The sequence below is a fragment of the Tenrec ecaudatus genome, chromosome 2 (genome assembly GCF_050624435.1).
Source record: "Tenrec ecaudatus isolate mTenEca1 chromosome 2, mTenEca1.hap1, whole genome shotgun sequence".
NCBI lineage: Eukaryota > Metazoa > Chordata > Mammalia > Afrosoricida > Tenrecidae > Tenrec > Tenrec ecaudatus.
Window position 1 is genome coordinate 186,912,228 of NC_134531.1, and position 12,411 is coordinate 186,924,638.

A 12,411-nucleotide genomic window follows, 5' to 3' on the forward strand; every position below is an offset into this window, starting at 1 on the left:
AAGATGGATTGGAGTGGAGGTGACCCTAGGGGCCAGGCAATGACTGTAGGCAGAGGTGCTGGGGGGCTTGAGCCAGCAGTGGGCAGGCAGGACCCAAGGGGATGCCGAGGAAATTTTTTTGATATCCACCTGATAGAGAATCGATGTACTTACTTTCTCCTGCAACTGTCAGCATTTAGAAATCAAGGGGCCGAGACACATGTGCATAACCTACAAGATGCCCTTCCCACAACCCTGCGGGCCCCCGCTGCTATGTAAGTTTCCATTAAATCAAAGTATTCAGCATGGTGGAGGTCAGTGGTTCTGGGCAGGAATCTCAGCTATTCATGCACTCTTCTAAAAGTAAATAAAATTGTTTTCCACAGACGTCATCAGACTCACGCCTCAGCCTAGAATCCATTACATCCTACCTCTATGCCTGTGCTCCCCCCACACCCCTCCAGCCCCCCCTGCCTCTCCCTGGCCCCCTACCCCCACCCTGACATGGCCACCGCTGGGCCGGCTGCCTGACCCTTGGAATGTGCCTCACTCCTCCACCAGTTCACACCCCATCCCGCTGAGGCATCCTAGAGTTCTCAGAACAGGGACTCACTGGCCCGCATCAGCCTGCGCACCTAGGCCCCTTCCTCCCTCTTCCCTCCCTCTGCCATGCACGGGCTTGGTCGTCCACTCAGGGAGCACTATCCTCTCAAGGGAGCCAGGCTGCGGGCCACATTCTGGGCCATCTCCTCTAATCAGCCTTAAGCAATGCCAGCTTTTCTGGAAGCCTGAGGATACGTGGTAGACTTTTCACTGTGCCATATAGGAGACCTGGGCTCAATCCCTGGGCAGTACCCCTCTCATGGGCAGGCACCACCCATCTGTCAAGAGAGGTTTATATGTTGCCACGATGCTAAACAGATTACCACAAAGCTTCTAGACTAAGATACACTAGGAAGACAGGCCTGGTGGTGTACTTGTAAAAGCCAACCAAATAATGATCTCAGAGGTCCTGTCTGCAATCTGTAATGGGCAGCATTTGTGTATAGGGTCCCCATGACTTCCAGGCCAATGTGAGAGTGGCTGACAGCAGCAAGCTAGAATATACTAAGGCCCGCGCTGTGCCTGACATTGCGGTCTTCCCTGCCGTGCTGTGAAGCGGGTACCATTCGTGCCTACAGTCTTTCTCTGCTCAGTAAACATGGACACTGGTGGCATGACAGAAGTAGAGGGAGCTCACTGAGCACCTCCTGTTTTCCAAGCACTCTGCCAAGATTCCTCGGATCTCATTAACCTTCTCGGCGAGCCTACGACAGTTACTGATTATCCCCATTTCACTTATGTGGAAACTGAGGCTGACAGAGGCAAAAACCTTAGTAGGCAGCAGAGCCTGATTTTGAATCCATGCCTTGACCATGAAGGGCCTGTTCTAAGCCTTCAAAGGAAGAAACAGACCCACCTCTGTTTGCCTGCCTGTATGGGCCACCTTGCTGCCTAATTCCCAAAGACAGCTGGGAGAAGCTAAGGTCCTCAGCCCTTGGTTCCCCTTCTGCCTCCCATCCTGCTCTTTCTCCCTCTCATTCATCTTCTTTTCTCTAACGAGGCATCCACTACAGGTCAGAATAGATTCCGTGGCAGTGGGTTATATATGAGGGGCTTCAAAGGGCGCACAGGAAAATTCCACGGGTCTTCATTTCCCCTCGGACTTGTTTTTCCGGGTCTCAGAGGTTCTCTGCCTTTGACAGAGTGAAGTCTTAGCACTTCTCTGGCACTCTCCATCGGTGGACAGATCGGTGGGTTTCTCTCTGGTGAGCTCCAGCTTTAGCAGGCTCTGCTGTGCCGTGTGCACACAGCCCGCGTCTGTGAGGGGTAAGACGCGATAAGCCTTAACATACACGCACCAGCACACCGCCATTCACATTCAGACAGAAGTCACTTCCATCCTTCTAGAAGGGTCCTTTGTGCACAGTCCCAGTCAGGATCCCCGGCCACTTTTTGAAGCAGTATCATAGACTGGTGTTGCCCTTTGAGGTTTCATAAAGTTCTCACAGTCAAGGAAACGGGCTCAAAGTGACGAAGCAATCCTTCTGTCCCAGGTGCCCCAGCCCCTAAGCAGAACACAGACAGCCACCTCTGTCTGCCACTGTCCCATGGGTCCCCACCTTGCCCAGAGGGCCCCAAACACTAGTTCACCCACAAAAATTGTGTACCCTGTCTTCCATGTGGGCCGATGTCTAACAGACTGGCCATTGGCTTTACAAAATCAGCCATAAAGCCAGTCAGCCTTGGCTCGCCCACACCTGCGCGTGGGGGCTGTGGGCGGGCATGAGGCAGGGCCAGGTGGCAGGAAGCCAGCCGCCTGGAGCTTTGGGCCGGATTGACCTCATCGGGCAGCACTGGAGCTGAACGTGTTTTCCCCACACCCTCCAGGAAGGAGCCGCAAGCAGCCAGCCCGTCCCTTACATAACCAGCCTGGCCGGCACAGCCACTCTTTCCTACAGCGAGGGCCCTGTGTGCTGGGCAGCTGGCAGCCCCGAGGGTCTGGCCACGCCACCTTTTCTGGTTTGGAAGACAGGGATTGATGGGCTACGAGAGGCCTCTTGGGGCCTGTACGGTGAGCTCAGCTGCAGGAACCACACCTGGGTTCACCTTGCTCTTCACTGAGATCACCTCCAGAGGCTTGGCAGGGGTGACATCATCCCACAGTCCCTCAGTGATACACAAAGGTCCCCACCTGCCGAGGTGGAAATGGTGAGAGGCTTCAAAGAACCGGCTCACTGGGCTGAGCAGAGAAGCTGGAGCCTTACTCCACCACCCTCTGGACTTACAAATTCAGGCCATGGTAGAAATTCGGTGCTGAAGGCTAAGGAGGAGCTGTTGGCAGTAGCGCAATCCCCTTCTCAAGTTTCAGCTCCTATAACCTGCCTGTCTCTCCCATTAGCTCATTTGCTCTCATGTCCCACGCCTTCCCAGTCCCCAGGTGGCACATGGTTAAACATTTGGCTGCAGGCCTAAAGGATGGTGGTTCAAATCCATCCAGAAGTGCCTCAGAAGAAAGGTCTTCCAAATGGTCACACCCATTGACATCCAACTCTGACAGGTGGGGTCCCCCGTGAGTTAGAGATGAGTCTGCAGCAATAGTCCGTGTTTTGGTTTTGGTGAACACACACACACCGGAGTCTTGAGGGTGAGCCCACCACCTTTTCTCCCATGACCGTGGAGCTGAGGAGCTGATGAGGAATGGAGGCAGCATGGGACCATGGAGACGTGGGGCTCAGGCCTGACTCAGACCCTGGGTTCTACCATTTTCTGCGGTGGGACTTTGGTGGCACTCAGCCTCTTCGAGCCTCCACTTCACATGTAAAATGGGGATCAAGACGTAACAGTGGAGCAGATGGGATAACTCAGCTGGCCTCCCAGCACTCCCAGATGAGGACTCCTCTAGGTTAGCGCCCAGGGGGAGCAGCCTGAAGATGAGGTGCTTCAGGGGAGCTCTCTTCAGGGGAGCTCTGTGCACTCAGTCAAACAGCCCTTCGGTCTCTGAGCCCGCCCGGTTTTGTCTCGACGGCGCACCCCTTATATCACACCAGGTGCCATGCTCACAAAGGCGGGTCCTGTGTAAATTTGAAATTCCTTGTCCTGGATGACCTGCTCTGTTCTGAATCTGTGGCCACTTACAAAGAAAGCCTTCTTGAACACTGCCTATTTAAGCTTGGCAAGCCTCCCTTATATCACAGCCTGTGGACAGAGCCTCACCAATGTTCACAGTAGCCCTGGGCCGGCCACTGCCCTCGGTGGAGGCCTCTCAGCCAGGCATCTCGTGGCACTGGCCCTGAGCTCGGGCTCCCTGGGTGGTGGAATGTCAGCTGCAAACCGGAGGGTGGAGGTTCGAGTCTACCCAGCAGTGCCTTGGAAGAAAGGCCTGGTGGTATATTTCTGAACAGTGGGCCACTGAAAACTCTTGGGAGCAGTTTTACTCTGACAGAGATGGGATCACTCAGTAGCCCCGGAATCTGTTTCGATATGTAGGTGTACAGGAGGGTGACTCTGTACAGTAGCACCCAGCCTCACCTTGCTCCCTTGGAGCGACTGGTGGGTTGGAACGGACCGTCTTGCAGGCCCTTTGTTGAAGAACTGTGCTAGCAGATACCAGCATTGTTCTGTTCCATCTTCTGTCCTGGCAACAAGGCGACATAGCTATCTATAGAGTCACCTATCCTTGGCCCCATCCTTGTCCCCAGAACCTATAAATATGTTACAAACTAGTGGTTCTCAACCTTCCTAATGCCGCGACCCTTTCATATAGTTCCTCATGTTGTGGTGACCCCTCAACCATAAAATTATTGTCGTTGCTATTTCATATCTGTCATTTTGCTACTGTGATGAATTGGGTAACCCCTGTGAAAGGGTTGTTCGACCCCCAAAGAGTTCGCGACTCCCAGGTTGAGAACTGCTGTTGTAGAAGATGGCAAAAAGGACTTTACAGGTGTGGTTCATTTAAGACCTTGAGCTGGAAAGATGAGTCAAGGGGGCCAGGGAGCCCAATGTAATCTCAAGGGTCCTCAGACGAGGCTGCAGTGGGCACTGGGAGTGGAGATATCACACTGCCGGCTTTGAAACTAGGAGGGGACCCTGAGCCAAAGGGTACCGGTGCCTGGAGAAGATGACAAAGGCCGAGGAGTGGATTTTTCCAGAGGGAGCTGTGCAGCCCTTTTGTAAGAGCCCTGGTCTCTGGAACGGGAAGATGCTATGTGAATTTATTTTGCCCCTACTGTGCGTGTGATAGAGTCGTAACAGGAAACGAACATGGCGACACAGTCATGTCTGGGGTTCTGTTAGGGTACGAGAAGTCTCGGCTTCCCAGCTGGATGGAAAGGGATCTCAAAAGAGGAGGGAGTCATGTTCATGAGCCTCCAACAGTGGGTCGCTTTGTCCACGGGGAACAGATAGGAGTCACCAAGGTGAAGTTCACATAGTAGGTGCCCAAGTGCATGCTCAAATTCACATGGTAGGTGTCATGGGCCAGGATTTGAACGTGACTGCCTGACGGGGCACAGCAACCGAGAAGGGACCTGCCCCTCCCTGTGCCTGAGCTGGTGCTGCCGTTGCCCACACGATAGCCACCCAGTGAAGGTGCCTTGCCCCACCTCTGCAGCAGCCCTGGCCCATCTCAGCGAAGGCATCTGTTTGTCCCTCCCTCAGCGTGAACGAGCTCTACGTGGATGACCCGGACAAGAACAGCGGGGGCAAAATTGACGTCACCCTGAACATCAGCTTACCTAACTTGCACTGCGAATGTGAGTATCCCCAACAGCCCCCGCTCCCGCAAGATGCCTCCTGCAGGCGGATCTGTGTGCAGACAGGAAGCAGCAGCTGGGGACGCTCCTGAAACAGGCAGGCCGCAGACAGCTGACCGTGCTCTCCTCCTGCTGTAGAGGAGAAAATGGTCCACCGGGTGGCCTCTGGAGAGTTGGCGGTCACAGCGGGGCACCTTCAGTCACAGTCCCTAAGGAAGAGCCTGGGCTGGGAGGAAGGCAGGATAGGAACTAAGCTGAGTCTTATCTCAGCCTGACCCCGCCCAGAGCTCTGGCTGTAAATGGCACCAGGAGCAAGGGGCCAGACTGTTACTGCCCCTATTGTTGACTAATGGCTGCAGGTGTGTGCATGGGAGGTGGACACGGTGGTGGGCATCACATACCCTCCCAAGCATTTCCAGGCCAGGAGACATCCAATCAGCTAAGAGCAGTCACCTGGAGAAGGGATGGGGCTGGCATTGCTAACAGCTAACCCACACCTGCTGAAGCTGCCCCACCAAGGGGCCCCAGGAGCATCTGTTACAGGGAGAGGAGGAAACCTCCTTTTGACATCCCACCCTGGTTGTTTGTTTGTTTTGACCAGGAGACGCATTATTTGCATACAAGCAATTCATTTGAAATTGGATTTGGAGCCCCATTCCAGCCGCTTTGCTCGATAAAACTAGGACTTTGGCTAAAGTGACTCTTCAGGCCTCGGTTTCCTCATCTATAGAGTGGCCTCTCTGTCCGAGGTGTTTGGACGGGCCTGGTGAGAGGAGAACAAGGGCTCTGTCTCTCTCTGCCCCAGCCTGGCTGTCACCAGCTGCGGGACTTCCTTGCTTCCATCACCATGCGCACCCCCACCCCACCCCTACCCCCCGTCCCTCAGTACAGAAGGGCAGAACACTGGGTGAGTCTCCAGCTAAGATAAGACTTTGTCCTTGCTCTGGAGTTCTGGGGGAAGTACGTCATGAGATTGAATCCACTGTGGGCCCTGCGCCAGGGAACCTGTTGAAATAGCTTGGTTTTATGTTCATATTTTCTTTTGCTCTTAGAAAAATACTTCATCTGGCAGCTTCTCATTCAGGAGTTGGTTGTGTCTCTGGAAGCAGGAAATTCTTAGTCAGGACAGAGGACTGGGAACAGTGGGGCAGGGCAGGGGGAGGGATGTGGTTCCAGGCTCTGGCCCAACTCTGGGCAACGGCCCAGCAAGGGCCAGTCAGGCCTCAGGCTCCTGGCTGTGTCACCCCACCCCACCCTGCCCTGCTTCCCACCTGGACCCCTGGCTGTGCTGGTCCACAGCACCTTGGCTTTGCCTTAAAAGAATTTTAGATTTTATTATAAAATACTTGCTAATTACCTTGCCTGTGACGATCCCTCCTCCCCACACTGGTGTTGGTTGGCGGCTTTGACGTCACTCCCCCTGGTTGGCCTTCCGTCGGTGCATTTTTGAACATGGCTGCAATCATACTGCATGTACAAGCGCATCGTACGCTTTTAAAAATAAATATTTTTATTACACAAGTGATACAGGAATCCAGTTTATTTTTAAAAATACAAACACATTAAAAATACAGAAATCTACAAAGAAAAGGTAAACATCAACCCGGTTCCCTTCATGTTCTCTACAGCACTCTCCTCCTCAGGAAGACCCCATTAGCCTTTCTGGCTGTGTGTGTGTGTGTGTGTGTGTGTGTGTGTGTGTAAACATGTCATATTTAGTGTTTTCTTTTTACATAGTGGGGACCCATTACAAGGAACCCTACTTGTTTAGTTGTTTTTTAAATCATTTTTTAGGGAGCTCATGCAACTCTTATCACAATCCATCCATCCATCCATTGTGCATCAAGCACATGTGTACATTTGTTGCCATCATCATTCTCAAAACATTTGCTTTCTACTTGAGCTCTTGGTATCAGCTTCTCATTTTTTCACCTCCCTCTCCCACCTTCCTTCCCTCATGAACCCTTGATAATTTATAAATTATAGTTGTTTTTCATGTCTTACACTAACCGATGTCTTCCTTCACCCACTCTTCTGTTGTCCACCCCCTGGGAGGGGGTTATATGTAGATCACTGTGATCGGTTCCCCTTTTCTCCTCCCCGCCCCTTCCACTCCTGGTATAGGTCCTAAGGGGCTTACCTGTCCTGGATTCCCATTTGTTTAGTTTTTTTGTTCAGTGACTCTTTTGGAATATTCTTTTTTTTAAATCATTTTATTGGGGGTTCATACAACTATTATCACAATCCATCCATCCATTGTGTAAGGCACACTTGTACATTCATTGCCCAGACTATTCTTAGATTATAAAGCAGTATCAGTCCAATAACAGCTACAGTTGCCGTCTAGTCAGCTTTGACTTTGGGACAGGCTCTCTGCTGAGTCCTTTGGGTGACATCAAGATGAGAGGTGCAGGGCTGGTTCGGAATTACAAAGTCAATCGCCATTATCTACCACATCAATAGAACAAAAGAAAGAACTATGTGACCGTCTTTAGTTGGGAAAAAATATTTAATAAAATCCAATCCCCATGCTTGATTAAAAACCCTCAGGAAGACTAGGACAGAAGGGAAATTCCTCAGTATGATTTGTGGGAAATATGAACAGTCAACAGGCAAGGTTACACTGAATGGAGAAAGTCTGAGAGCTTTCCTCTTGAAACCGGGAGGAAGACAAGGGTGCCCTTCTTCACCAGTTCTGTTCAGCGTGTTCTCGAAAGTTCCCACCAGAGCAGTAAGAAGAAATACAAGGCGTCGGATTGGGAAAGAGGTCGCCGTGTTCTTTAGTTCAGAGTGATATGCTCACCTGCAGAAAACCCAAAGAGTCCATGAGAAAACGTTTAGAACTTAGCGCACTCGTAAGGAATTGGGCAAAGTTGCAGGGGACAAGGCCAGCAAACGGAAATCAGCTGGATTTCTATATACCTACCACGAGAATTCTGAAAGGGAAATCAAGGAACTAATTTCATTTACAATGACATCTAAAATGGGTGGGGAGCCTTTTTTCTGCCAAGGGCAGTTTGGATATTTATAACATCACTCATACTAGTCTGTTATTTAGTTATCTCATCTTTAAAGTGACCGCTGGGACACAATTGATATATGTATGGATTGTGATAAGAGTTGTATGAGCCCCAATAAAATGATTTTTTTAAAAGAATAAAATACCTAGGACTAAATCTAACCAGGAATATACAATTAAAATTATAAAATTCCTGAAGGAACTTAAAGATTTTTAAATAAATGGAAAGATGTCCCATGTTCACGGATTAGATTTAATATTTTTACAATATCAACACTACCCGATGCAATCTATAGATTCAATGAAATCCCCACCAAAATTCCAACAGCTTTGTTTACAGAAATAGAAAATCCAAATATCAACTTTATACAGAGAAAGGCAAAAGACTACAAGTAGCCAAAACATTGTAGAAAGAGAGGAACCTAGTAAGACACACATTTCCTGGTTTGTACACATACTGTATACCTACTAAGAGGAGCTCTGGCAATGTAATGTTCTCCCATTGGGTTGCTAACTGCAAGGTCATCAGTTCGAAACCATCAGCCACTCTGAGGGAGAAAGATGAGGCTTTCTAATCTAGTAAAAAGCTAGTCTCTTAAGCTGGCAGGGCCAGTTCGACCTCGTACTATAAGGTCTCATAAACCCACAGAGGCAGTTCTAGCCTTTCCTGTCAGGTTCCAAGGCGTCGGGATTGACTTGATGGCAATGAGTCTGGTTTGGTTTTATACCATTACGAAAGGAGCCCTGCTGGCATAGTGGGTTACACATTGGACTGCTAACCACAAGATCAGCAGTTCAAAATCACTAGGCACACTGCAGGAGGTAGGACGGGCTCATGCTGCTGTCTCTCCCACAGAGAACAGACACGTCCACACACTCATACATGAAGCCAGTCTGTAAGAGATGTGGAAGCGGAGGCACAGAGCAGTTAAGTAACTTGCTCAGGAGCCAGACAACGGATCGAGGCAACTCCCAAGCCAGTTCCCAGGCATCAATCACCCTGCTCTCAGCGGCCGCCCCACCCCGCTCATGGATGAGCTTGTTCTCTGTGCCTGCCGTACCACATTCCATGGGGGCAGTGTACTGCCGGGCACTGCTGTTGACAGACCCTGGGTAGCTTCCAGCTGTCAGGCCGCCCAGAGCAGCCCCGGGCACGTGCCTGGACATGAGTCTGCATGGAGGTGGGATTGCTGAGTCAAGTGGGGACCTGCTAGCATTTCTTTAAACCTAAGCTTCCGTGTCCCCCATCACATCGCCAGGGGGACTCTCCGGCCCCTTTTGAGGTGGCCTCACGTCCACATTGCTTCCAGCTGCTCTCTAATGGGCCCAGCAAGGACGCAGCTGCACCTCGGAGTGTGTGAGGCCCTTCCTTGCGCATCTCGGGGAAGGCCGTTGGCCCTGGGTTACAGATTGGAGAACCGAGTCACAGGGAGAGACTAAGAGACGCGTGGCAGTTGGGATCAGGACTCCAGGCCCCAGATCTCCCATGTCGTGTTCTGAAGAACCGAGGAAAGTGCCTGGGCTCCCTCGGGCGAGGGCTGTTTTCCCCCTTCGACCCCCCCAGTGCTGAGCAGAGGACCTGCAGGAGCCGGCGCAGGGCCAGGGAAGGCGGGGTGAATGAGCGATGCCTGAGTGAGCCCGTCTGAGAGATGGCAGTCACTGCCAGCATCCAGGAAGCACGTTTCTCATCTCCATGCTCCGGGGAAGTGTCGCACCCCTGTTACAGAGCAAGAAGCTGAGGCAGGGGGAGCTTACGTGACTCAGCCAAAGCCACATAGCGGGTTGAAGGCAGAGCTTCGATTCAGACCACCAGTGTGATCCCTCGCGTGTGCTCTTCACCCTCCCCTCCAGGCCTCCCGTCGACCCTGTGGTTCACCCAGTGCCACCCCTGCTCCCTGGTGCCCTCATTCCTGGCCCCCAGCAGCTGCTGGCTTCCCCCAACGCCTTTCCCACCCCTTCCTTTCCAACTGCAGGCAGAAACGGGAAAGTCACAGGACTGATACGTCTTCACGAAGCCCCAACTTCTCTGCTGCATGCCTTCCTCTCTGTGGCTTTGGGTCACGGTCTGGGAACTCCCAGGGGGCAGGGACTGAAAACACCCCCCACTCAGTACCCCATTGCCTTCCCCCGCACAACTGCGTGGAATGGGGCCAGCTCCCCTTGGGTCTTCTCCATGTGTGTGTGACTTTCCTGTTTTGGGCTCCACAGTGGTCGGCCTTGACATTCAAGATGAGATGGGCAGGCATGAGGTGGGTCACATCGACAACTCCATGAAGATCCCACTGAACAATGGGGCAGGATGCCGCTTCGAGGGGCAGTTCAGCATCAACAAGGTATGGAAACACTGCCTGGGCCCCCTGGGCCCTCCCACCCCAGAAACTGGATGGCAGAGCCCCCAGGCATGCAGCTTCTGGAAAGGAGTTTTGAGCCCCTGGCATCTGACTCAGAAGGGGGTACACCTCTTCCCCTCTGTGGCAGAGGCCTCTGTATCTGGAGGCCAGGCCGTCCTGACCAAGTGTTACCCACACATCGCCTGAGCCTGCTCCCTTGTCGCCTCCATTCTGACATCTGCAGGTTGAGCATGTGATATACTTCTACCCACTTCACAGAATTTGCATGAGGGCGAAATGAGCTAGCTCCTCTGCTTCCACTCCTCCAAAGTCATTTCATTAAGAACTTTCTATATTCCAGGATTGCAGGTTGTGGTAGAAGCTTTGCCTTCCCTGAAGGAGACTAGGGTTCGATTCCTGACCAGTGCCCCCAAGTGCAGCCACTGCCCATCCGCCATTGGAAGCTTGTGTGTTGCTGAACTGCTGCACACATTTTCAGCAGAGCGTCCAGACTAAGAGAAAGTTGAAACAAAGACCTGGCCACCAACTTCTGAAAATCGGGCAATGCAAACCTAATAGATTTCAGTGATCTAGTCTACTGGCCGTGGTCGACGCGGGCTGGGCAGACTTTCACGGTGTTCCGTGTGGGTTAACCATCAGGCAGCGTTCGACCCAATGGAAGTTAGCAGCAACACGAGCATGCTCCAGGCTGGGTTTCAGGCTCTGAGTCGATTGCATTTACTAGGTGGCCTTTTTGCTCCTGTGGAGCTTACTTTCCAGAGGAGGGAGGCTGGTCATAAACAGATGGAAACACAATTCGGCTGGGATGAGGAGCAAACTGCAGTGGGTTTGGAAGCACCTGGTTAGCTCCAGGGAGCCCTGCAAGTGTCCCTGCTGTCCCTGCTGTTCTGTCACTGCACAGCTTTCTGAGGTTTGTCCCCCTCTTCCTGACTCTCAGACACACTGAGCACAGGGTAAGTCCTTGGGAGGGCCATTGAAGAGCACCCAGTACGTGCCTGCCCCTGCTCTAAACTCTTACTTTTGGTATTTTCAGAGTGGATCCCCATAACAGCCCTGTGAGCCCATTTGTCAGAGAAAGACACAGAGACCCAGAGAGGTTAGGCATCCTGCCCCAGGTCACCCAGCCACGCCATGCCTCCCGTCTCCCTTTCCCAGTCTCATCCACACACAGCTACTGGCTTTGCCTGGATTTCGATGTCCCTCCTCCAGCCTTCCAGAGTGCCTTTCCTCCCACCTCCGGCATCGACGTGGAAGTGGCAGGCTCACAGACCGCCCCAGCCCAGAGACTTGCGTTACGTAGATCCCCCACCCCTCTTAAACATGGCAAGGCCAGAAGCAGAGACCAGGAGCTCTTACATTCCAAACAAGACCACAGGCCTCGCTTTGCTTGAGAAGTTGGAGGCTTTAGCCATGCTAGGCCTTCATTTCATGATCAGCAATAGTCTACAACCCAGAAGCCAGGTCTCGGGCAGCACAGGTCAGTCATACAAACAGGGGCCTGGGTCCAACAGCTTTACCATATCCTGGCGACATTTGGATTTTGTTGTTTTTGTCATCCAGTCGGTGCTAATTTATCACAACCTCACAGGACTGGATAAGACTGCCCCATAAGGTTTTATTAGCAGAAACCTTTACAGGAGCTGATCACCAGGTCTTCTCTCTTGCAGAGTGACTGATGAGTTCGAACCACCAACCTTCATTTAGCAGCTGAGCCCATAGCTGTCGAACCACCTGGACTCCTGAGAACCTCTCAGAAATGCACATT

General features: G+C 52.0%; 1 protein-coding gene across 3 annotated transcripts in view; it reads left to right on the forward strand.

The window, feature by feature from the left end:
* The window catches only part of ERGIC1 (endoplasmic reticulum-golgi intermediate compartment 1), a 128,670-nt gene that overhangs the window by 75,770 nt on the left and 40,489 nt on the right, over positions 1-12,411 (forward strand). For all 3 annotated transcript variants that reach the window (XM_075541954.1, XM_075541953.1, XM_075541955.1), the window contains exons 4-5: positions 5,182-5,276; positions 10,504-10,628. In XM_075541954.1, the coding sequence (XP_075398069.1) occupies positions 5,182-5,276; positions 10,504-10,628 (220 nt within the window). The remainder of the gene's footprint in view (positions 1-5,181; positions 5,277-10,503; positions 10,629-12,411) is intronic.